Source organism: Dendrobates tinctorius, unplaced genomic scaffold (genome assembly GCF_039654945.1).
Source record: "Dendrobates tinctorius isolate UK_male_01 unplaced genomic scaffold, ASM3965494v1 ptg000022l, whole genome shotgun sequence".
In the NCBI taxonomy this organism is placed as follows: domain Eukaryota; kingdom Metazoa; phylum Chordata; class Amphibia; order Anura; family Dendrobatidae; genus Dendrobates; species Dendrobates tinctorius.
Window position 1 is genome coordinate 41,041,249 of NW_027361690.1, and position 26,493 is coordinate 41,067,741.

General features: G+C 41.6%; 1 protein-coding gene across 2 annotated transcripts in view; it reads left to right on the forward strand.

Annotated features, from left to right (window-relative positions):
• Window positions 1-26,493, forward strand: part of FES (FES proto-oncogene, tyrosine kinase) — a 222,580-nt gene that overhangs the window by 108,318 nt on the left and 87,769 nt on the right. For both annotated transcript variants that reach the window (XM_073568625.1, XM_073568626.1), the window contains exons 4-8: window positions 5,996-6,092; window positions 13,126-13,309; window positions 14,030-14,167; window positions 15,831-15,950; window positions 17,786-17,902. In XM_073568625.1, the coding sequence (XP_073424726.1) occupies window positions 5,996-6,092; window positions 13,126-13,309; window positions 14,030-14,167; window positions 15,831-15,950; window positions 17,786-17,902 (656 nt within the window). The remainder of the gene's footprint in view (window positions 1-5,995; window positions 6,093-13,125; window positions 13,310-14,029; window positions 14,168-15,830; window positions 15,951-17,785; window positions 17,903-26,493) is intronic.

The window sequence follows — 26,493 nt, forward strand, 5'->3', positions numbered from 1 at the left end:
GATTAAACCTTCTTTCCTCCAGACGTAGAGGATGCCCCCTTGTCCTCGTCTCGGGTCTAAGAGTAAAAAGATCATTAGAAAGGTCTTTGTACTGTCCCCCATATATTTATACATTGTAGTAAGATCACCCCTAAGCTTTTGTTTTTCCAAACTAAATAACCCCAAGTGTAATAACCTGTCTTGGTATTGCAGACCCCCCAATGCTCTAATAACCTTGGTTGCTCTTCTCTGCACCGGCTCCAGTTCAGCTATGTCTTTTTTATACACCGGAGACCAGAACTGTGCACAGTATTCTAAGTGTGGTCGCACTAGTGACTTGTATAGGGGTCAAATTTTGTTCTTCTCATGAGCATCTATGCCTCTTTTAATGCATCCCATTATTTTATTTGCCTTTGCAGCAGCTGCCTGACACTGGCCACTAAATGTGAGTTTGTCGTCCACCCATACACCCAGGTCTTTTTCAGTGACAGTTATGCCCAGTGTTTTACAATTAAGCACATAATTATATATCTTATTTCTTCTGCCCAACTGCATGACCTTACATTTATCCCCATTAAAGCTCATTTGCCATTTATCAGCCCAAGCTTCTAGTTTATATAAATCCTCCTGTAATATATAAAATTGTCCTCCTCTGTATTGATCACCCTGCAGAGTTTAGTGTCATCTGCCAATATTGAAATGGTGCAATCTGAGACTGATACACCTTGACCATGAAGTTCATCTCTAATCTCAATGGAAGTTGTTTTAGGCTCTTTGGTTACCATACATATTACCCGTCTGTTCAATTCGTCATCAATTTTCCTCTTATGTGTGTGTGCAACTGTAGTAACAGGAACATCAAGCTGTTTAGAGATGATCTCATAGCCTTTACCTTTATCTATAATTTTCTTTGGTCTATGTTCATTGTGGTACACACTATGATACCAAACAGCACAGTGACTACTTTTCACCTTTGAAATAGACAGATTGATTAAACGTTTGTAGAAAACTGTGATGCTAATTACAGGACACACCATAATTTATCATGTCCCTATGGTCAAATTATTTTCAATCTTATCTAGAGGTACCTTCATTTTTGTCCAGGCCAATTTCATTAGTTTACTTTACATTTTTCTGTTGAACCACAATTCAAAACCTATGTCTGATTTTCAATATTTGATATTTAGTAAATTTAAAATTAAAATTACTTTTTGTCAGTTCAGTTTGTCTGTTTTTTTTCTGGTACGCTGTTTACGGAATTGAATATTCCCCACTTCCATTGGTGACAATCCATGCTTCCTGTCTTTTCTGGTATGTCTGCTGCTTCCCTGCTCTGTAATTAGCAAAATTTTGTATTCATTCCGGTCTGTTAATTTTTCCTGTTTCTCTAACCTCACATGCATCACTGTTGCTCCTCCCCTCTGGTCTCACCTGGTCTTTGCTTACAACATTGTCAAATGTTCAGCAGAACTATACCATAAGTGATCAGAAAGTAAGAGCAATAACTGTTTACTAACTTTGCTTACCTCTTTATCTTCCACACTTACTTTTCACCCCGCTTACTTACGCCCTTATAGTTTTTGTCCTACTAATCCATACTCTACTTCGCTATCCCCAAACCTCAGCACTCTCTAAACTAATAACTATCTCACCTTCCCTCCTACCCCCTTACATCTGACCTCATCAGCAGTCCTGCTCCTTAACCTCTGATGGCTTCTACTGCACCACAAAACAAGCAGGCCACCCTCCTCCCACCTCCTCTCCCTGTATCTACTTCTCCTCACTGCTGGCAATATATATTCCCCGATCCTGAACCTCCACAGCTGATACCCCTCAGTAATTTTCCCTCCTATTACTCCCCACCTACTAGAAACCACGGCAAATATATGCAACATCAAACCCAATCCTTTGACCCCCACTCTCCTCCCCATTCTCTCTGAAACACTTTGGAATGCCCATTCCAGCTGCAATAAGCTTCACATCATTATCTCCTGTAACCTATCCTTCCTGGGCCTCACTGAAACATGGTTAACACCCTACCAACACAGCCTCATGGTGGCCTTCACTTCACCCACACTCCTCACCCTGGTAATAGACATGGTGGATGAGTGGGTCTTTTTCTTTCTAACAACTGCACCTTCAACCCAATCCTACCTCTACGCACCTTTATCCTCTCTTCTTTTGAAGTGCATTCTGTCCATATCTACTTTCTGTCCAACCTCCAAGTTGCCATCATATAGTGATCCCGGGGCCAAGTCACTCACTTTATTGACCACTTCTCCTTCTAGCTTCTACACTTTCTCTCTGCTGACAATCCCAACACACATGCACCTCTACAGTCCATCCTTAACTCTGCTGCACGACTAATCCACCTCTCTCCTTGCTATTACTCCACTTCTCCCCTTTGCAAATCCCTTCATTGGCTCCTAATTTACCAACGTATCCAGGTCAAACTATTGACATTGACCTACAAAGCTGTCCTTAATCGGTCTCCTTCGTATGTCTCCAAACTAATCTATTACCTTCCAACCTGCTCCGGTCCTCGCAAGACCTTCTTCTCTCCTCCACTCTTATACATTTCTTACCCAATCACCTCCAAGACTTCTCCTGAACATCTCCCTTACTCTGGAGTTCTGTGCCCCAACACATTCGATTATCTGCCAGATTTGAAACTTTCAAACGAAACTTGAAAATGCATCTCTTCAAGAAAGCTTCACCACCTCACCACCACCGAAGCTGCCACAACCCCCCCAACCTACTGTCTCCTTCCCCTTTATCTTACAGAGTATAAGCCCACAAAGGCAGGGCTCTCTACCTCTCTGCACCAGTCTGTCATTGTACTTTCTGCACTGTAATTTATATTTGAATTTTGTAGGTAGCCATTTCTTATGTATAGCACCATGTAATCAATGGTGCTCTAAATATAGGTAATAATTTCAATAACTATTGAGGGTTTTTTTTTTACTTTAACAGAAAGTTACCAACAATTTTGTGCTTGTGTGTGTTAATAACATTTCTTGTGGATGTGACATCTGAGGATGTACATTAAACAAAAAGGACATCACAAACTAACTATATGGCATAAAAATATATTTGCAAATAATTTTGTAAACGACCCAAAAAGAGAGAATGGCAGACCATTCGGATGTTAGGATGAAAAAACCACCAAATACGGAACAATTGATAACAGGAAAGACATAAAATATTTAAAAATTTACCTTTATTAAAGTGAGTGACATACAAAGGTGTCCACACTACAGAAATAACATAAAAACATATATATATTAAAATCAATATTATAAAAGATCTAATATAAAAATATATATAAATTTATTATTGACCACCAAACTGCCAGTATAAAAAAAATCACTATATATGTATGGGCTAAATAAATATAGTGGTATAATGTGACAATGACATAATAATCTATAAAAATATAAGTGAAAGCAATATTAGATGAAAAGCACTTGAAAAAGGTGCAAAATGTGAAAAAAAAAACAGTGCAAAAATGTCAAATCCATTGCCAATGAATAGACCATACGGAGTTAATATATAATGATGGCCCCAGCAAACATAGGATAGATAAAATCATATACCTGGCATTATTGGCCTTCAAGCTGTAGTGCAGGCACGCCCTGATGCGCGTTTTGGATATAGATCCTTCGTCAGGGGGTGACGTGCTTTTCATCTAATATTGCTTTCACTTATATTTTTAGGCTGTGTGCCCACGTAGCGTTTTTTAAACGTTTCCGCGGCAATTTTAAACGCGCGATTCTGCCGCGGAAACACTTAAAAAAAAAAAGCATTCCAAACATTCCTAATGGAAAACGCACATGTTGTGCCAATGATGCGTTTTTTACCGCTGTGGAATTGCTTAGCGGTAAAAAACGCAGCATGTTCGTTAATTTTGCAGAATCGCCCGCGATTCCGCATACCATCATTTGTATGGGCAAAAACGCTTAGGAAAACGCTTGAGAAACGCTTGTCAAAATCCGCATGCGTTTTCCCGGGAGCAGGGTGTGCGATTCTGCTCAGGAATATTCTGCTTGACAAACGCTACGTGAGCACATAGCCTTATAGATTATTATGTCATTGTCACTTTATACCACTATATTTACTTAGCCCATGCATATATAGTGATTTTTTTTATACTGGCAGTTTGGTGCTCAATAATATATAAAGCTCAATTGTGTGTATGTCCGGGATTGGCATCCGCACCGTCACAGCTACAGCCACAAAATTTGGCACAGTCACACGTCTGGACCCCGAGAGTGTCCTAAGCTATGTTGTGAGGCGAAATTTTAACCCCGCGCGTTCCATTTCACCAAACAATTTTGCCCCATCTACATAATGGGGGAAAAAAGTGTTTATCAAGCCCTGCCCCTCATTATGATGTCATAATGGTTGCCATGGCGACGCTGATGTCATCATAGGTTGCAAGCCCCGCCGCTCATTATGATGTCATAATGGTTGACTATGGGATGGAGGATGTGTGATGGGTATATGGGCACTGGACTATGGGATGAAGGATATGTATGACGGGTATACGGGCACGGGACTATGCGATGGCGGATATGTATGATGGATATATGGGCACGGGACTATGGGATGGAGGATATGTATGATGGATATATGGTCATGGGACTATGAGATGAAGGATGTGTGATGGGTATATGGGCATGGGACTATGGGATGGCGAATATGTATGATGGGTATATGGGCATGGGACTATGGGATGGAGAATATGTATGATGGGTCTATGGGATGGAGGATATGTATGATGGGTATATGGGCATGGGACTATGGGATGGAGGATGTGTGATGGGTATATGGGCACTCGACTATGGGATGGAGGATATGTATGATGGGTATATGGGCACGGGCCTATGGGATGGTGGATATATATGATGGGTATATGGGCACGGGCCTATGGGACGGTGGATATGTATGATGGGTATATGGGCACGGGACTATGGGATGGAGGATAATTATAATTTGTTATAACTAACCACAGTTAGTTACTATGCCCGGGCAGCGCCGGGCTCTTCAGCTAGTATTTATATATATTTTTATATTAGATTTTTTTTATAATATTCATTTTAATATACATATTTTTTATGTTATTTCTGTAGTGTGGACACCCTTATTTAATTGTATGTCACTCACTTTAATAAAGGCAAATTTTTAAATATTTTATGTCTTTCCTGTTATCAATTTGTCCGTTTTTGGTGTTTGTTTTTTTATCTGAGGATGTATGCAGGATTTTGTTAGGAGGCTGAGTTAAAAGGCTTGGCCATAGACACACACATTAATGCACACAAAAACACATACACACACACCCTTTGTCAGTCACAGTGCCCTCAAAATATAGTCCATATTTAAGCATATCCCTTAGTATCCTCATTTCGGTTCTAGCCACAGTTCTCCATAACAATAACAACCACATTACCACATTTCATTACTTTTTAGAGCCATAACAGATGATAGTTACCACTTTTTGTATGAATTGCATCTATGCTTATGGTGAGGGGTTGACCCCATAACCTCTCACTCATTTTGTGCTTGTCTAGATTTGGATGCAATATACTATGTGACTAGAGATAGTGTGAGGCTAGTATGGTGCAGAATGAATAATGGACGTCTTAGGTCCTGTTAGTTGCAATGTTGCATATATGGGCAGAACCTTAATCATTATGTTGTGATGTTGTGATATACACACTGTGAGATATGCAAAGATTCAAGTAAATCAGTTATCCCTAAATTCCAGTACTGCAAGGAACCACAAAAATAAATATAGGTCAAACTATTTGGAAGTTTTCTATTTTCTATTTTTTACTGTTGTGAATAATGGTAATTGGTCACTATGTTAATTCAACTTTGACTATAATGAGAAATTGTAAATAAAATATGATTCCTTTCCATTACAAAATATAAGTGATACTCGATCTTCATAATGCAAGTGATATTTAAAAAACAACTTCTAAGTAAACTGTACCTCTGGCTTTTCATTCCACAGACGACTCAACAGGAAATAGAAAACTTGAAGACTCAATATCGTAGTAAAGTAAAAGATACAATACAAGCCAAAAAAAAGTACCAAGAGGCAAATAAAGGTAATTACACTGCAAATTATATACATTTAAAGCCTATAAGAGGTATATGCTACATTTATATTGGGTTAATCTAAACAGAGCCAATAGCAACAGACTGACCCCATACTGTGGGAACAGTAGTGTTAAGCCCCCGTTACACACTGCGATATCGCTAGCAATATCGCTGTAAAGGCACCGATTTTGTGACGTAGCAGCGATATTGCTAGCGATATCGCTGCATGTGATACTTACCTCCGACCGGCTCCCCCGCTGGTTATCGCTGATCGCGCGACAAGCTCCTGGATCATTCCTCGTCGGTCACTTCCTGCGGCGCTTCCTTCTGTGACGATGAGCGACGCGTGGACGCGGGTGGGAGGACGCAGGATCACCGCGTCTGACAGGTAAGTAGCGACCGCCATCCCCTGCTATGTCGCTGGTGAGTTCTGCCTGTGTGGCAGCTCACTAGCGACCACCTAGCGATGCACCAGCGATCCTGACCGCATCATATCGCTGGTCGGGATCACTGGTGAGTTGCTAGGTGTAACGGTACCCTTAGTCCATCTACAGATTGTATACCAGTATAGTCAGAACATATCCAGTGTATGTGTGTGTGTGTGTGTGTATATATATATATATATATATATATATATATATTGATGTATACCTTTTAATTTGCAAACTGCTTGTGGGACATGTTGATGCTATAGAAATAAAATTATTATTGTTGTTGTTGTAATTACCTTTTAACACCATTAGGTTTTTATGTCTAAAATTCTGTACTGGTTATTTCATTATATTTACAGTATATTCCTGCCCAAATGCAGCATTCGGTTTGGGACACTTAGAAGTTCACTGCATACATATTTGTTGATAGGGCAAATTAACATCCATTTGTGGGGCTGCAACAACCAGAATTTGTTTTTAAAGAGAGCTACTTACCAATTTAAGCATGTTAAACTGGAATCCTTGAATAATAACTGCAGAGCTGAGTAAAACATAGTTTTTTTTTTAATTTTTTTTAATTTCTCCTCTCTTTTGTGGAGATACTAGCTTGTAAAATTTAGGTTTTAATTTATCTGATAGTTCAATTGGGCTTTAGGATTTGCCTCTGGGGGCTTGTACTTCTTCCCCTGTATGAGGATGACCTCAGACAGCACCATGCAAGCAAGGGAAAAAACACACCCTTCTCTCTTTACTGACCTCTGTAGCTACTGTATAGACATACAGCAGAGTTTAGTTGTTATCATTGCAAACACTTCCAGATCTCATATCACAGCAGTCAGTGGAGAGAGTGAGCGCTGACAGCAATGTCAGATGAGATTTGGAAGTGTAGGCGTAACCTCTGCTTGAGGCCACAGGCTCAAAAGTCTACCCACTCCATCTGGCAGACTCCATAGAAATCCCAGTACCCCTAAACCTTTGTACAAGGATCTGGTATTACAATAGAACCCAGTGGAATGCTACTAGAGAAGAGCTGCTTTCCAGAGGTATGCATGGTCAGGGTCAGAGCCGAGAGGTCACGTCAAGGACAAAATCAGAATCTGTAAGAATAGTCAGAAATAAGCTGGTGTCAAACCAGGAATACACTAAACAAATCAGGAGGAGAAGACACACACCTAGCCAGGGAAAACACTAAGCTATGGGCAGCATGGTGGCTCAGTGGTTAGCGCTGCGGCCTTGCAGCGCTGGAGTCCTGGGTTCGATTCCCACCAAGGACAACATCTGCAAGGAGTTTGTATGTTCTCCCCGTGTTTGCGTGGGTTTCCTCCGGGCACTCCGGTTTCCTCCCACACTCCAAAGACATACTGATAGGGAATTTAGATTGTGAGCCCCATCAGGGACAGTGATGAAAATATGTGCAAAACTGTAAAGCGCTGCGGAATATGTTAGCGCTATATAAAAATAAAGATTATTATTATTATTAAGCTATATCTGGCAGCTTCAGCTTTCAGCAGCAAGCTCAAAGCTTTAGTAGGGTACCTCTCAAGGGCAGTCCCTGGGTTTTTAGCAGCTGACCAGAGGGTTAGAGGCATGGGGACAAGGTAAAGGGGGATGAAGGCAGTGATGTGGTCTAACAGTCCAGCGTCAGGGCAGGCAGCACAGGATCAATATATGAGTCGTGTCAATAGCAGGAGAGACAAAGCAAACCTGCACCCATAGGGTCCAGAGACAAGCAATTGGGAGCCAACAGTCGGGCAATAAACCCAATTTTGCCTAGGGATAGGCTGGGGAAGGCAAACCCAGTAGAATACAGCATACAGCAGGGTTAAATTCCTGCGGGATTTGACTACGCCTCACTATAGCTAGGTGGAGACTCTTTAGGAGCAGAGCTGGCAATAGACACAAGTCAGTTCAGGGAATGAGTAGGGCAGTGCTGAGAAGGCATGCGAGACATCGGCGTGATACTTATGGTAGATTTAATAAATACACACAAAAAAAAAACCTCAGAGAATTAGCGGGAATAAAACAAGAGCAAAAATTTGCCACTTTTCACTTGGTGAAAAGTCCTCTTTAAAAGGAATCTGTCAGCTGAATTTTTGACTATAAAACCGTACATTATAGAGCTATTAGAGGCAATACATGCCGAATGGGAGTACTTCATATACAGAGGGTACGGAAAGTATTCAGACCCCTTTAAATTTTTCACGATTTCATTGCAGCCATTTGATAAATTCAAAAAAGTTCATTTATTTCTCATTAAAGGGAATCTGTCACCTATTTTTTCGATTATAAGCTGCCGGCACCGCCATCAGGGGCTTATCTACAGCATTCTGTAATGCTGTAGATAAGCCCCCGATGTAATCTGAAAGAGAAAAAAACCGAGTTATATTATACTCACCCAGGGGCGGTCCGGTCTGGCTCCGATGGGTGTCGTGGTCCGGTCCGGCGCCTCCCATCTTCTAGCGATGACGTCCTCTTCTTTACTTTCCATCGCGACGCAGGCGCACTGCTCTGCCCCTGTTGAGGGCAGCGCAGAGTACTGCAGTGCACAGGCGCCGGAAAAGGTCAGAGAGGTCCGGCGCCTGCGCACTGCAGTACTCTGGTCTGCCCTCAACACGGCAGAGCAGTGCGCCGGAGCCGCAACAGGAAACAAATAAGAGGACGTCATCGCCAGGAAATGGGAGGCACCTGACCGGAACGCGACACCCATCGGACCCAGTCCGGACCCGGACCGCCCCTGGGTGAGTATAATATATCTCGTTTTTCTTGTCTTTCAGGTTACATCAGGGGCTTATCTACAGCATTACAGAATGCTGTAGATAAGCCCCTGATGGCGGTGGCCGCAGTTTATAGTCAAAAAAATAGGTGACAGATTCCCTTTAATGTACAGTCTACACCACATCTTGACTGAAAAAATACAGTATTGAAGAATTGTTTGCAAATTTATTAAACATGAAAAAGTGAAATATCACATGGTCATAAGTATTCAAACCCTTTGCTTAGACACTCATATTTAAGTCACATGCTGTCCATTTCCTTTTGATCCTCCTTGAGATGGTTCTACTCCTTCATTGGAGTCAAGCTGTGTTTAATTAAACTGATAGTACCTGATTTGTAAAGGCACACACCTGTCTATATAAGACCTCACAGCTCAAAGTGTATGTCAAACCAAATATTCAGGATTGAGAGTCCTCAGTAGTTGAATCCTGAATATTTTTCTATCTACTGGCTAACACGGTACAAAGATATACATCTTTCCTGTGTCAGACAAAATGAGAATCATGAGGTCAAATGAACTGGCCAAGGAGCTCAGAGACAGAATTGTGGCAAGGCACAGATCTGGCCAAGGTTACAAAAGAATTTCTGCAGTACTCAATGTTCCTAAGAGCACAGTGACCTCCATAATCCTTAAATTGAAAAAAATAGTGACCACCAGAAGTCTTCCTAGACCTTGCCGTCCAGCCAAACTGAGCAATCATGGGAGAAAAGCCTAGGTGAGAGAGATAAAGAAGAACCCCAAGATCACTGTGGCTCAGCTCCACAAATGCAGTAGGGAGATGGGAGAAAGTTCCATAAAGTCAACTATCACTGCAGCCCTCCACCAGTCGGGCCTTTATGGCAGAGTGGCCCGACAGAAGCCTGACATATGAAAGCCCGCATAGAGTTTGCTAAAAAAAAAAAAAAAAAATACATGAAGGACTGCTAGACTATGAGAAATAAGATTCTCTGGTTTGATGAGATGAAGATTGAATTTTTTGGTGATAATTCTAAGCTGTATATGTGGAGAAAACCAGGCACTGTTCATCACCTGCCCAATACAATCCCAACAGTGAAACATGGTGGTGGCAGCATCATGCTCTGGGGGTGTTTTTTAGCTGCAGGGACAAGACGACTGGTTGCAATTGAAGGAAACATGAATGAGAGATATCCTAGATGAAAACCTCTTCCAGAGTGCTCTGGACCTCAGACTTGGCCGAAGGGTCACCTTCCATCAAGACAATGACCCTAATCACACAGCTAAAATAACAAAGGAGTGGCTTCAGAACAACTCTGTGACCATTCTTGACTGGCCCAGTTAGAGCCCTGACCTAAACCCAATTGAGCATCTCTGGAGAGTCCTGAAAATGTCTGTCCACCAACGTTCGCCATCCAACCTGACAGAACTGGAGAGGATCTGCAAGGAAGAATGGCAGAGGATCCCCAAATCCAGGTGTGAAAAACTTGTTGCATCATTCCCAAGAAGATTCATGGCTGTACTAGCTCAAAAGGGTGCTTCTACTCAATACTGAGCAAAGGGTCTGAATACTTATGACCATGTGATATTTCAGTTTTTCTTTTTTAATAAATTTGCAAAAATTTCTACATTTCTGTTTTTTTTTTCAGTCAAGATGGGGTGCAGAGTGTACATTAATGGGAAAAGTGAACTTTTCTGAATTTACCAAATGGCTGCAATGAAGCAAAGAGTGAAAAATTTAAAACGGTCTGAATACTTTCTGTACCCACTGTATATCAACTAAGAGATGACTAGATATATAATGTTAAAAATTGTGATATATACTGCATGTGTACTATAAGATATAAATGGCAGACCATTCGGTTTAAAGAAGGAACCAAAAGAGGAAGCAACGAACGTGTGGTCAAAAATATTCTAAAACTAGTAGAGTTAGAAATAAAGCACCTTTATTAGAACAGACGTGGTGAATGGTGGCACTGCTTAAAGAAGAGTGCCTGCACTTACATAAAATAATACATACGCTTACTTCTAGTGGTAAATGTACAGCATTATAAAAATATATAGTACAATCGAAGGTCAAACAAGGTAAGAGGACAGCAGCATAAGATTCATACACTATTAGTTATAGGTGCTGATAATATAGAAAAAATGCCTATATAGGGTTGCAAAAGGGAATCAGATCCTATACGTGCTGTAAAAAATAATATATGCCAAGGAGTGAACCAATAGATGTATTAATGTATTACAATATGTCAGGTGTCAGTCATAAGCAATAAAAGGACAATGCTAATATACAACCGTGGATTCTGACAATGACCTGTGTAGCGAAAGCACCAGGGAGACAGCTACCTGTGTGATCAGCTTTGCAAGTTCAGCGCACTACCCCGACTCTCGTTTCGGAACTTGTCCTTAGTCAGGGGGTGGCCAGAAACCTCTGAGAATTGGCTGGAATAAAACAAGAGCAAATATTTGCCACTTTTGACTTGGTGAAAAGCCCTCTTTAAAAGGAATCTGTCAGCTGAATTTTACACTATAAAGCCCTAGTGGCGCTTTAAATGTAAGTCCCCTGCCGCCAGTCATATACTCACCCTCTGGCATCTTCACCATTTTTCTGCGCCGCTGCGGTTGTGTGGCATCATCTTGTGAGCGCAGCTTCTGACCTGTCGGAAGTCAGAAACTACATCACAAGCTCTCAATGCAAATCAATGAGAGCCAGAATGAGGTTCTCACAGACTTACTTTGATTACTGACCAACAGCTCGCTCCATGAAAGACTGGAGCAGCCGGCAGGTCACAAACTGCAGGAGACGGACCGGAGCGGCGGCGAAAACAGGTGAAAACGCCAGAAGGTGAATATAAGACAGGGGCCAGGGGGCTTAGATTTTCAGCACCACTCCAGTAGTGAAATTAAAAAAAACATTGTAGTGGTGCTTTAAAAGAGAATCTTTGAGAAGGTTTTTTGCTATTTAATCTGAGAGCAGCATACTATAGATCAAGAAAGCCTGATTCCAGGGATATGTCACTTATTAGGCTATGTGTCGTAGTTTCAAAACAAGCAGTGTTTTATCAGCGGGAGATTATCACTGCCTGGAATTGGTCTCATATGAAAACCCTTCTGGCAAATCTATGTAACCCTTCCATTCTCCATCTATGTGGAGTTATACACAGCTCAGTATTCTGAGCACTGCTACATATACAGCAGAAAAAACAGGGATTTTATCAAAACGACACCAAGCAGAGAGTCTGGCTTTCGTCCCTACATCATGTTGCTCTCAGATTATATAACAAAAAGCTGCTGACAGATTCTCTTTTTAGCATAGTTTAGCTCTGCAGGTTAATATTTATTGTAGCAGAATATACACTTTTCATTGTGTTCTTGTGGTATCATAATTACCTGGAACAAGTCATCTGGGAGGAGCCATTAGCCTTAATAGTCATGTAGTTCCATTATTGTTTATAATATAATTCTTTCCTGCATCTATTACCACACTTTAGCATTGTCTAGGGAGTGAATGGCTGCTTAATCCACTCTACAGTACTGCGGCATTAGATAAGGAAGAATAAGCTCATTTATTGTATAGGTTACCTGTTCCCACTTTATTGTATGGCACATTGTGATCCGGATTAAATATTCGGAACAGTGCTTATTTCTAGTAAAAGACACTGGATATTCACTTTATAGTTGTGATCATAGGAAGAAAGTTTGTAGCTTAACATATCCGAGAAGAATCTCTTGTATAAAAAATAAATGCAATCTGAAACCTTTGATGTCTCTGAGAATTCTTCCATGTTAAGCTTCAGAGAAATGCAGACATCTTCGCTCGTATTCTGTTTTATCTTGCTAGTTATCATGAACCATGTCTTATTGTGTCTTTTCCAGACAGAGATCGTGACAAAACTAAGGAGAAGTATGTGAAGAACACTTGGAAGCTGCACACTCTCCACAACCAGTATATCTTGGCTATCAAAGCTGCTAAACTACACCACGAGCACCACCACAGTCTGAGCCTGCCCAACTTACACGAGTCCATGCAGACCCTCCAGGAGAAGATGGCGTTCATCATGTGAGGCAGAAACCAAATTGTAACTTTGATGGTTTCCTTCGAAGGTTCACCTGTACATTTCTTGTGTTATTTTTGATATCCTGTTATGTAAATGTAATGTTTGATATTTTTTATCTAAAGGAAAATTACATAGTGTATTTTTCTCAGTAATGCCATTTTGCACATTTTTCATAGGTAGTATATGTTAATAGACCAAGAGGTATTTCTTTGTAAGCCTGGTGTAAAATACTATATATATTACAGTATATCCACTTAAAGCTTGATATTGAGAAGCTTTAAAATAAAAGAATTTACTATAATGTATTCTGTGGTCATCTAATGAGACCGCAGATTCGAAACTCACATCTCATCAGTTTCTGACCTTGGCATTGTTTTCTTTCTGAGTAGTCTGTGGATCAGTTGTCAGATGTGTAAGGTGTTCTGTGTTTTTTGCACAGTGATAGACCCGAAGAACTATTTTTTTTTCCTCTTTAAGTGAAGCCAAATAAAATATTGCCATGGCAAACATATGGAGTTCATATCAGTGGTGAGATCTCAGGAGACTTCATCTGAAATTGCTTTCATGTTGCTGCTATTCATAGCATACCAACTTTTTTTTCAAAGGAACTTAAAAGAAAAGTTTGGGAAAGGGTCACAGGGCACAGACTACTATGTCTATTTGCATATGTTGTTGTCAGCAGACTTGTCTGTGTATTTCACTTATTTATTTTTTTTTGCTAGCAAAGACATCGTGCAAGAATACCACAAAATCACAAGTCTTGTACAAGAAGAAATAGCAGCTGTTCACCAGGAGATAAATAATGCAATAATAAATATCAATCCACGTAAAGAGTATGAAAACTTCATCCAGATGAACCGGTAAATAATACTGTCTTGGAAGCTGATAATGCCATAGTGGACTGTATCAGCAGTAAAGTCAGTGTATTATCATACTTGTTATCAGCCTTCCCTGGTTTTATATAAATAAAGGCTGACCATTGTAGAATGTAAAATCATAAACCTTGGTCACAATTTATTGTCATTTTCAAGATCTCTGCAATCTTTTAGTGAATAGAAGCACTCTTATTTACATTTAAAAGGTATAAAACCTTTTTGTAAAGTATACAAAATTGCAATGATCATTAAGTTTTTTTAGAACAGTTTTTTTTACTATTGAGCTAAAAACTAACAGGCAAGAGTAGTTGCTAACTACCTGCCTGTTCTACCCAGCGCTGGCATAGAGGCGGTCACAGACCGCTCTTGCCAGCGATTCAGCTTCTCTTCTTCCAGTCTGGTCTGTCAATGGGCCGTGACAGCCGATGTCATGCTGATTGACAGCCCACTCCCCACATTTAGCAACTGCCTTCCCGTTTGTTTTTAGGCCCTTTGTAAAAAATAAATTAATCATGCATAAACCCCTAACACTTCTTATCTTGAGAGCTACATTCAGCTCTAAGAGTAACAGCTAAAGTCCCTCCAGTAGTGACATACAGCTCTCTCAGTAGTGACATCTAATGCCCCTCGCAGTAGCAACACCCAGAGCCCCCCATTACCTGTATAATAACTGTGAAAGTTTCTCCACAGTAATCACATTGAGACTTTGTCCACCTTTCGATTACAAGTACCATACTTCCCACCTTACCCCTATATGGTATTCTTCATTCTAACAATCCCACCACACTATTGCATCCAGCTTCAAACACCCCCTCCAACAAGCAGTAGCATTCTATTTCCAGTTTACCATATTTATCCTTCCACCACCAATGGCGAGTATATGGTCTTCCAGATTTGCTCTTCTGTGATGTTTTTTTTTTGTCAAAGGGACAGCATGGTAGCAGAATTACTAGCAAAAATCCCCATCTGGAGACCTGCTGTTTCATAGCAGTGTTGTAGACCTGGTGCTAATAAACCAAGTGAGAAGACAGGCTCTAGCCACATATTGCTCCAAACCCATAGGTTGGGGTTTCCTGCATTATGAAGGTTTTTTTAGTTTATAAATACATTAGTGTCCTATCTTTATATACAAGGTGTGAGGGGTTGCTTCCTGGTAGCACCATCCAACAGCAGAGCAGAATACCTATATTATCTTCCTCTATGTTTGTCCAGCCACAGGGAATTGGTTGTAAATATGTGCTGCCATACCTCATACTCTCATTTGAATGAGGCTCAGCAATAATTTATTGATAATGGAACTTTGGTTCACGCCACCTATCTATAGCTGACAACATTTCTGGAAGTGTTTAATCCCACTGCTAATTGTACCACTGTCCCTCCTGGGAAAACCTCCACTGATCCTAGGAATGTCCCAGACCCATCCAAAATGCTCAATGAGATATTCCCAGAGTTTACATAAAGTGCTCCAATCAAGCATATCGTAGTGATATTTTGGCAAGTGCAACGACTGAAATGCTAGAGGCAGAGAAATAAGATTTGAAGTGAGTTTATAATAAAATGTTTAGGTTTAGAAATGGATTCTGCAGCTCCTGCTAGCTTGAGAATTTTGAATGAAACACATCCTAAACCTAGGTGTGTTGTTACACAGGTCATCAGCAAGCCTACCACCCATTGTAACCTTTGATACAAGTTTATTAGACGAGACTGACAACCTTGAGGAAGAGGAACTTCAGCTAAATGACCTGACAATAGAGAATGTTCAGCATACGTATGTATGGGTGGGTCTTATGTATGGGTGGGTCTTATATAGTTGTGTCTGGGTTTATGTCATGATTTGTATCCATGTAGCCAAAATGTGCCTTTGTGTGTACTGTATGTACATACATGTGCTTCTCACAGAATTAGAATATCGTCAAAAAGTTAATTTATTTCAGTTCTTCAATACAAAAAATGAAACTTATTATATAGTGTCATTACAAACAGAGTGATCTATTTCAAGTGTTTATTTCTGTTAATGTTGATGATTATGGCTTACAGCCAATGAAAACCCAAAAGTCATTATCTCAGTAAATTAGAATAATTAACAAAAAACATCTGCAAAGGCTTCCTAAACATTTAAAAACTAGGTGGTAGCGGTCACATGATTTACCCAAGTGAATGCCTAACCTCTGTTCATGGACACAGGTAGCAAAAGTCTCTAACCACGTCTTTAAGCAATTTCTGCTACCATCAAAGCCAGCATAGTACAGCAGGTAACCAGGCAGTAAGTAAAATGCATAAGCCCTGCTATCTTAAGAGCTATCGATGGGAGCACTACCAGTCAACTAGTTACAAGTCCAATCCAAGGGTAGTGGGGGATTCTGAAATACAATGTAGGTAAGCAATGACGGTACTTAGAATTGTTTTTGTCAGAACAGAGATGTTTAGGGTATTTTGACCATGCCTTCTAATATTTCTATGTGGCCTTCTAATATTTCTATGTGGCTAAAACTTAAATTGCACAGTCATTTTATATATACCTGGTCCTCAAAACCAAAACTAGCAAGATTTATTGATTTATTGAATATTCAGTAAATGTTATTTGGGGTCCATAAGGTTAGTTTGTCTAAGGCTCACAAGACAGTATTTTCTCTCATCCAAGAGAATTGGGCCCATTATACTAATCACACTCTGGTCAGACTCAGATGAGAGTTTGATCATAGTGTGATCCGATTTTCTCAGATGAGAAGAAAATGGAAAATAATGTCTCCATTCTGTCAGTCCATGAAACTCAGACCACTCTCGGATGTCATCGGAGTGTGGTCCAATTTTTGGGGACAGACTCATTGACTTGCCTGGCTGAGTGCGATCCGAATATTGGATGTAAATCGAGCATGCTGCAATTATTTTCTTCGGACAGACTTTGTCCAAGGGAAAAATCAGATATCTGCACGGCTCCATAGAATAACATTGTGATCAGATGCACTTGGACAGAAAATACGGTTGTCTGCACGAGCCATTATGCTGTGTGCCCACAATGAGTTTTTGGTGAGTTTTTGAGGCTGCTTATTTTTGCTGCATCGCAAAAGCAGTGTGTTACAGTTTGAGCAAAGTGGATGGGATTCATAGAAATCTCCTGCCCTCTGTGGGTTTTTTTACGCATTGTAAACTGAACCACGGTGTGTTTCAAATCTGCAACATGTCAGTTTCCCTTGAAGGGTAGGTAGACTGAGTTTTATGCATGAATTTTTCCCATAGACTTGCATTAGATATGAAAAATCTGCAGTTAAAAAACCCCACATACATTGTTAGTGCATTTTCGTGGCAGAAATGCATCAAGAAGGCAGGTAATCTGCACATGACCATATCATAAAGTTTTGTCAAGGCCAAATACCATGAAGTATCAAAAACAAATCCGCTTTGTTTATACATGATATACCAAAAACACACAAAAAAAACACTAAAAATGCACCCAAAAATGCAACTAACTAATTTACTGAATATGTGCTGAAATTTTGAACAAGAAAAACTCATCAAAGGCTCATTGTGCGAACATAGCCTCAAAGTCATAAACTAATTACAATGTGTAAGAAATCTTTGCATTGTGCTGGGTTTTTTTTTCAGGCTGACATCCATTGAAGAGGAACTTGCAATGGTCACTGAAACAGTTAACATTAAGCAAGATGCCATACAACAGCTAAACACTGAGATTGTGTGTGAAGAAAGAAGTAAAGTCGACCAGTAAGGAGCAGTTTTACAAGCATGCTAATGTTAGCTAGATGATAAGCTCGTATCACTTTCAAATACAGTTGATGATCAAAATACATTGATAGGCCGGGATCCCAATAGTGAATCACATCAGATGCGATATGCTAATGACACTCGGTTTCTGCTCTGCTATGAGCAAGAGATGAGTGTCTGTGCTCTGATGCTCTCGCATGACAGGATCAGAGCACAGCTGCGGAGGAGACAAAGAAATTAATTTCTCCATCTCCTCTATTGCCGGATTAATTGGGACTCACACTGCACTCAGGTGATATCCGAGTGCAGAGTGATGTTTCACATTCACCCATAGATTTATATGGGTGCTTGCCATCCGAATTCAGCATGCTGTGATTTTTTTCCTGTCTGATCATGATCCGATTAAAGCAGGAAAAGAAACTACAACTGAGAACAGAACCATAGGATTAAATTTAAACGAATGCAATCCGATTTTTAATCAAATTGCATTCGTCCGATTAAATCAGAAGCGAGTCACACTAGCATATAAAGAAAATAAATCCAATGTTGATCCAGAAAAGCAGGACGAGTATCATACGAGTACAATGTAATTTTTCTCATCTGGCATCCATATGACATGTGTATGCAGTCCGTATGCAATGCGTTTTTAACATCAGCTTTTACATAAGATAATTTTCTGCCATTTAAAGCAAGTTTACAAACCAATAAAGCAAGCTTATATACAAGTATAGATAGATAGAATAGATGTCCTGTAGATATTTAATGTCAGAAGCCCCCTACATATAATAAAATAGCACCCTTTAGTGCCTTTCATGTGGCACTAATAATAATAATCTTTATTTATATAGCGTCAACATATTCCGCTGTGCTTTACAGTTTAACAGTTTCAAAACACAATTCAGAAGTAATAAAGTTAACAATACAGTAATTAAAGCAAACTAAAGACTAAACTAAAGAGTGTTTAGCCTTATTTAACCTATTAAATAAATAATTAATTTAAAAAAATGTCGTGGGGTCCCTCCTTTTTTTTAATAACCTGCTAAGGGAAAGCAGACAGCTGTGAGCTGGTATTATTATTCTGGAAAGGGGACTATATCCATGGAGCTTTCCATCCTATTAATAACAGATCACAGCTGTCTGCGTAGCCTTTACTGGTTATTAAAAAGGGGGACCCCCAAAGAATGATGTGGCGTCCCCCTTGTTTTTAATAACCATCTAAGGCTAAGCAGACAGCTGAGGGCTGATATTAATATGATAATGAAAAGTAGTCGGCACTCCAATCGCTATCGTGGTGCACGTGGAGGGAATGATTCATCCAAGATGAGGGGAAATCCTGGCACTCACATGTGTTGATTTAATTTGCTTTATTCCACATCACAGCTAAACGTTTCAGCTCATCAATTGTCAATTGACAAAGGCTCTGGATGAGCTGAAACATTTTGCTGTGATGTGGAATAAAGCAAATTAAATTAAGGCATGTGAGTGCCAGGATTTCCTCATTTCTTGGCTGATATTAATAGGCTGGGAAGGGCAATGGATATTGGCCCCTTTCCAGACTGATAAAACCAGCCCTCAGCCGCGCCAGAAATGGCGTGTACATTACAAGCACCAATTCTCACCCTTAGTCTCAGCTCTTCCAGATTGCCCTGGTGCAGTGGCAATCAGGGTAATGGTTTTGGGGTTGATGTCAGCTGTGTAATGTCTGCTGACATCAAGCCCAGGAGTTAATACACACGTGGTTAGAATTGTTGGTACACCTCATTTAATGACAGAAAAACCCACAATGGTCACATAAATAATTTGAATCTGACAAAAGTAATAATAAATAAAAATCTATGAAAATGAACAAATGAAAGTCAGGCATTGCTTTTCAACCATTCTTCCACAGAATTAAAAAAAAAAAAAATAAAACTCATGAAATAGGCCTGGACAGAAATGATGATACCCTTAACTTAATATTTTGTTGCACAACCTTTTGAGACAATCATTGCAATCAAACGATTCCTGTAACTGTCAATGAGACTTCTGCACCTCTCCACAGGTATTTTGCCCACTAGTCAAGAGCAAACTGTTCCAGTTGTCTAGTGTTTGAAGGCTGCCTTATCCAGACGGCATGTTTCAGCTCTTTCCAGAGATGCTCAATAGGATTTAGGTCAGGGCTCATAGAAGGCCACTTCAGAATAGCCCAATGTTTTCCTCTTAGCCATTCTTGGGTGTTTTTAGCTGTGTGTTTTGGGTCATTATCCTGTTGCAAGACCCATGACCTGCGACTGAAACCAAGCTTTCCGACACTGGACAGCACATTTCTCTATAGAATCCCTTGAAAGTCTTGAGATTTCATTGTATCTTGCACAGATTCTAGACACCCTGTGCCAGATGCAGCATAGCAGCCCCAGAACTTAATAGTGACTCCTCCATGTTTCACAGTAGGGACAGTGTTCTTTTCTTGATATGCTTCATTTTTCCATCTGTGAACATAAAGCTGATGTGCCTTGCGAAAAAGTTCCATTTTTGTCTCATCTGTCCATAGGTCATTCTCCCAGTAGCTTAGTGGCTTGTCAACATGTAGTTTGGCAAATTCCAGTCTGGCTTTTTTATGATTTTTTTTTTTCAACAATGGTGTCCTTCTTGGTCGTCTCCCATGAAGTTCACTTTGGCTCATACAACGACGGATGGTGCGATCTGACACTGATGTTCCTTGAGCTTGAAGTTCACCTTTAATCTGTTAAGATTTTCTGGTCTCTTTTGTTACCATTCGTATTATCCATCTCTTTGATTTGTCATCAATTTTCCTCCTGCGACCAAGTCCAGGGAGGTTTGCTACAGTCCCATGGAGCTTAAATTTCTGAATAATATGTGCAACTGTAGTCACAGGAGCATCAAACTGCTTGGAGATAGTGTTATAACTTCTACCTTTAACATGTTTGTCTATAATTTTCTTTCTACTCTCCTGAGACAACTCTTTCCTTCACTTCCTCTCGTCCATGTTGAGTGTGATATACACCATGTCACCAAACAGCACAGTGAGTATCTGTAGCTGTTGTGAGCTCATTTTCAGGTTTGCCTCTGGCTTCTGGTGAGGGTTATGGAGCTGGCTGTGCTGACAGAGGAGTAGTGAGTTCTCTATCTGGACTCCCTCTGTTGGTGAAGGGAGGTAATAAAGCTGATCTAAATGGCAGAGACCGGCCACCTGAGGAAGAGGACTGTGATTGGACATCAGGAATTTCTGATTGGATTTAAGGCAGCCGACTCCCTAGTTTATTGCTGGTGATTTCTCCTGACTGGCTTCTGGTTTCCAGTTTGGTTCCTGCCTTCTTAAAGCGAAGTTTTCTCTGCTATTGTTCATATGAGTTTTCGTCTGGCTGGGACTGGGCTGAATCCCCATTTTGTCTCTGATCAGTTGATCTCTTTTGCTCTGTCTTCAGAATATACCTGAGTGCTGATATAGGGAATTGAAGTCTAGCGACTTCAGGGCCTTTTTCTATCAGACGTGTTGGATATTTTTTGGCAGGGTTTTTTGCGTGATTGCAGACAGCAGCTTTTCTTTCCTGTCCTTTCTAGTTAGTGAGGGCCCCATCGTTTGCTCAGCCTATCTTTCTATCTGTGTTTGTGTTTTCATCTTGTTTCACAACAATACATGTTGGGGGCTGTCTATTGCTTTGGGGTCTGCTCTGGGGCAGTTTAGATTTTCCCTTTCTTTCTTTAGGCTTATTTAGTTCTCCGGCCGTGACGAGGCGTCTAGGACCACCGTAGGCACGCTCCACGGCTACTGCTAGTTGTTGTGGATAGGATCAGGGGTCTGCAATCCGCTGGTTACCAACCTCTCCGGTTTTCTGGGCTTAGCTTGCTTTTTGTTTTTTCCTCCTCGGTGACTCATTCATAACATGTAGCCCTCTATACAGGCCCACTCACTGATTCCAAGATTGTAGACACCTGTGTTGCTAATTAGTGGACACACCACGATTTAATATGTCCCTTTTGTCCCAATATTTTCAGGGGTAGCATCATTTCGGGCCAGGCCTATTTCATGAGTTTTATTTTTTTTTAAATTCTGTATAAGCATGGCTGAAAAGCAATGTCTGACTTTCATTTGTTCATTCTCATAGATTTTTGATTTATTATTACTTTTGTCAGATTCAAGTTATTTCTGCGACAATTGTGTGTTTTTCTGTCATTAAACGAGGGGTATCAACAATTTTGACCACGTGTGTAGTGGAGAGGTGTCTGTCAGACACCCCCACTTCTAATCCTGTAGTCAAAAGAAATAAACACATACAAAACCTCTGTGTGAACCGCAGAGGACAGTGTGCGAGCTGGCCAGCTGTGAACTTTTGTAACCTTAGGGAGTTCACTGCAGTTTATAGCTGGCCAGCTCACACAAAAGTTATCTTGAGAACAGCTGGCTGTGACCTGCGGTAACCTTACAGACGTCGCCACTCGTCACTACTGCTGGCTCTCATGCTCCTCACTCTGCTATGGCAGCCTTGGTGAATGGTAAGGCTACTTTCACACATCAGGTTTTCGGCGTCAGGCGCGATCCGGCATCGTGCCGGAATGCTGGATCCGGCAAATGTTTTGTAAAACCTGATGTGCCGGATCCGGTTTTCTGCCGGATCCGTCTTGTTCTTGACAGACAAAACCGGATCCGTCTCATCCGGTTCATCCGTTTTTCTATCCGTTTTTCGACGGATTACGCCGGATCTGGTTTTTAAAATTGACTCTTGTGGCCTTCCGAACGGGATTGGCTACTGGAAAACTATATATAGCATGTTCCTACAGCCCTTCTTTGACAGGTTGTAGAGGAGAAAGTGCAGGTTGGAGAGAAGAGCAAGTTACTGGCGAAGATGGATGTTGTCATTGGAAATATTACCACTAGAAGTTCTGTGACGGTTTCAGTAATGAGGGACAATTTTGCACTATACTTTATGTCACCTCAAGGCAGAGTACACTGGCAGGATGACAGAGTGTGAAAGATTTGTGCCCTAACCAAACTTGTGTACCTTCTGGACCAACAGTATATACCTTTGCCAACCAAAGTTGGCTATCTTGTCATGGTCTTACTATTTTTAGCTTTAGGCCACAGGTGTGTACCTGGTTGTGTTTTATGCAAAGTATTTCACCTTTTAACAAAAGTTGTGTACATTGTTAGGAAATCACCAACAATAAACACAACTTTTCAGGTGAAATACTTTGCTTCAAACACAACCAGGAACACAACTGTGGCAAAAAGCTAAAATTTACCCACAGTTATATACCTGGTTTTGAATACCTTTTTACCTTTTAAATACCCTGTATTTAACCTTTTTTTTAAACATATTTCGCCGCAGAAAGAAATGACAGACAACCAGTGTAAACAATAATTTAACTTTTATTTAAAATATTTTTTTTTTGTGTAAACTGTTTTTAAAGTTAAAAAAACTTTTTTAATAAAGGTTTGAAACCAACCAAATGGGCATTTTTATTACAAAAAAAACATTATAACTCGGTGTAGTGTGGGGTGGAAATACAGCTGGAGGGGCTGCGGGACACTTCGACAATGGGAGTGTGGAGAGAGGACTGGGATCGTGGTGGGGAAGGAACAGTTAGAGGTGATGGTGTGGAAAAAGCTACAGAATGGGTGGACATGTGGGAGGCAGAAGAGGTGGTGGGCGGTGGAGTGGAGGGTTGGGCAGGGACTGTAGGAGCAGATGATGTTGATGGAAAGTTGTACGGGGAAGGAGTTTGGTACGGGGAAGGAGTTTGGTACGGGGCAGGTTGCTGGAAGTGGGGAGATGTCTGGTACTGGGGAGGTTGCTGGTACTGGGAAGGTTGCTGGTACTGGTGAGGTTGCTGGTATGTAATAGGAGGGGGAGGATGGAAAGTGGCTGGAGGGGGTGCAGATGTAATAGGAGGGGGAGGATGAAAAGTGGATGGAGGGGGTGCAGGTGGATGAACTACCGTGGTGGGAGGTGGAGGTTGGGAGGTAACCTGCTGTAGAGCACCGTGGCACGAATGCATTACATGCATCTGCTGGGTAGGAGATAGTGTTGCCATGCGCTCCACAACAGACCTGAAAAAGGTGTGGTTTGGCGAAGATCTTGCTTCTGAATGCATGGTTTGCAGAAGTGTCTTCACCTCCAGAATGCTGGAGTTGATCTGCTGAAAGCCTGCGGAGATTTGCTCTGACAAGACTTTTAGACAGTTCTGGAAAGATGCATTCAGATGCAAGAACTCTGGCGCATAACTCTTTTCCTGACCCCTCTGCCGCTGCCGCCCAGTACCCGCAGGTGTACTAGAGGTGGCAGGGGCAGAAGGGTGGGGTAAAGGGAAAGCGATCTCCTCACCAGCAGCTTCATGTAATGTAGGCGGCCACGATGCTCCTGTGCTGGTGGATGGGACAGATGGGTCGAATGTGTGGGAAGGCTGGGAAGGTGCAGATGTACCGGGGCGGTCGAAGTGTCCCTCGGTGCCGGTCTCCTCAGGGATCGCCTCAGAAGGGTCCAATCGTGCAGGCTCCCGAGTGCTGCTCACCGTGCTGTGGAATAAAGAGAAAAAAAAACAATTAAAATACTGACATGGTATGGCCCTGGCTGAAAAAAAAAAGTTACATCTAACATTTTTTTTCACATGTGGTGTGTAATATTTACCTTCTAGTGACCATTGTTTCCCGGAGGAACGACAGGGCTTGTGCGTACTTGTACTTGCTCCTGCATCCTCCAGATCCACTCGGGGCCCGCATCTCTTTATTGAACTCCTTCTTGAAACGATCCCTCACAGACCGCCACCGATTCACAATTCTGTTCCCTGAAACGAGAAAGGAGTGGTTAGTATACAACATCAGTGTTTCACAAACTCCAGTCCTCATGGTCCCCAGGGGTCATGTTTTCAGGATTTCCATAGTAAATAGAAATCCTGAACACATGATCCGTGGGGACCACGAGGACTGGAGTTCGGGAAACACTGGTTTACATCAAGCAACCGGTACTGTATATACTTACGCTCTTTAATCTGGGCCCGAACATCGAGGTCCTCCCAGCGGCCCACAAGGAGCAAACAGATTTCCTCCCAGAGTCGTCGGGTAACGATAAGGTCAGCGTGGTGGCGGTCAGCCATATTCCAGAGCGGCTCCCTTTCTCTGACGAGATCGATGAGGTGGTCCACATCGAGTCCTCCATCCTCACCGTCAGAGTCGGGAGCACGCTGTGAAGGCTGTTAAAGAAAAAGACAAAAATAACATAATTAGCCTCCACAAAAGAAATGAAATAAAAAGTGCAAAAAAAACAAAGCAAAAATATTTATACTTACACGCTGGTGACCGCCGCGTTGCTGTCGCCGACGACCCTGGGAGGCACTGCGAGGACCTCTTGGCCGAGCACCAGATTGGGAAGACTAGAGAAGAAAACAAAAAATGTTATGTCTTTGGATGTAGGCATTTGTTTGCTGTGTGTGGTCTGCAGAACATTGTTTTCTATGTGTTGTGTGTAGTGTGATGTTGTGTTTCTGCGTTTGATGCAAAAAACTTACCAATTGTGAGCCCACTCCAAGTGTCTGTCCACCCCTTCCTTCTTCTTCTGGGAGCTCCTCTTCATCTTGTGAATCCTGTTTTGAAATAAAAGGCAATGAATAGACATATATTACAGAGATGATGGATTTTGGAAATAAAAACTTACCGTCAAACGCTGACGATGCGAGGGAGGGCTCCCAGAAGATGATGTGCTGTCTTCCTGGTGGCCACACTCCATGCCTGTGGGTGGTGTTCCAGCTGCTGCCATTGCTGCTGCTGCTGCATCTATTGGGCGGCTGTTGAATAAAGAGAAACAAAGGGCCAATGAATATCTTGATATTCAATAGCCCTAGTTTGGAGGAATGGGGGATTTGATAATTACCGTCTCATCTGCTGCTGGCCTCCCTCCTCAGCATGTTCCATTTGCTGCTCCATTTGGGGTGGTGGTGGTGCTGATGGTGCTGCAGTGGTCTCCTGCCTTCTCCTGCTGCGCTTGGTTGCTTTCTTGGGTGGCATGTTGGGTGTGGCTGTGGGTCCCACTGTCTTGCTTTTATATATGTCTTGTGGGCAGAGCTACTGAGCATGCTCAGACCAAAAAAAACGGATCCGGCCACCGGATCCGGCTTTCGCCGGATCAGGCGCATTGCGGCGCTCATAGGCTTTCATTGTGTGAAAAAGCCGGACGCGCCGGATCCGGCGTGTCCGGCTTTTTCGCCGGAGACAAAAAACGTTACAGTAGCCGTTTTTTCCAGACGCCGGATCGCGACACATTGCCGGATCCGGCAAAAACCAGATGAAACGCATGGCCATCCGGCGCGATCCGGCGCAAATACAAGTCAATGGGGGGGAACTGGATCCGGCATTGCATTTCGCCGGATCCGGTTTCTGTCAAAAGCGCCGGATCGCGCCTGACGGCGAAAACCTGATGTGTGAAAGAGGCCTAACATTACTGATGTCACCACTCATCACAGCCTGCGGATGTAGCAGCGTTGTGGATCGTCATGGGATGTCCATATTAAGGATTATGGCTGACCCAGTGGATTATTTTTCTTTTTTTCTTTGCTAATAAATGGTTAAAAGAGGGTAATTGAATATGACGTAAAAGTGG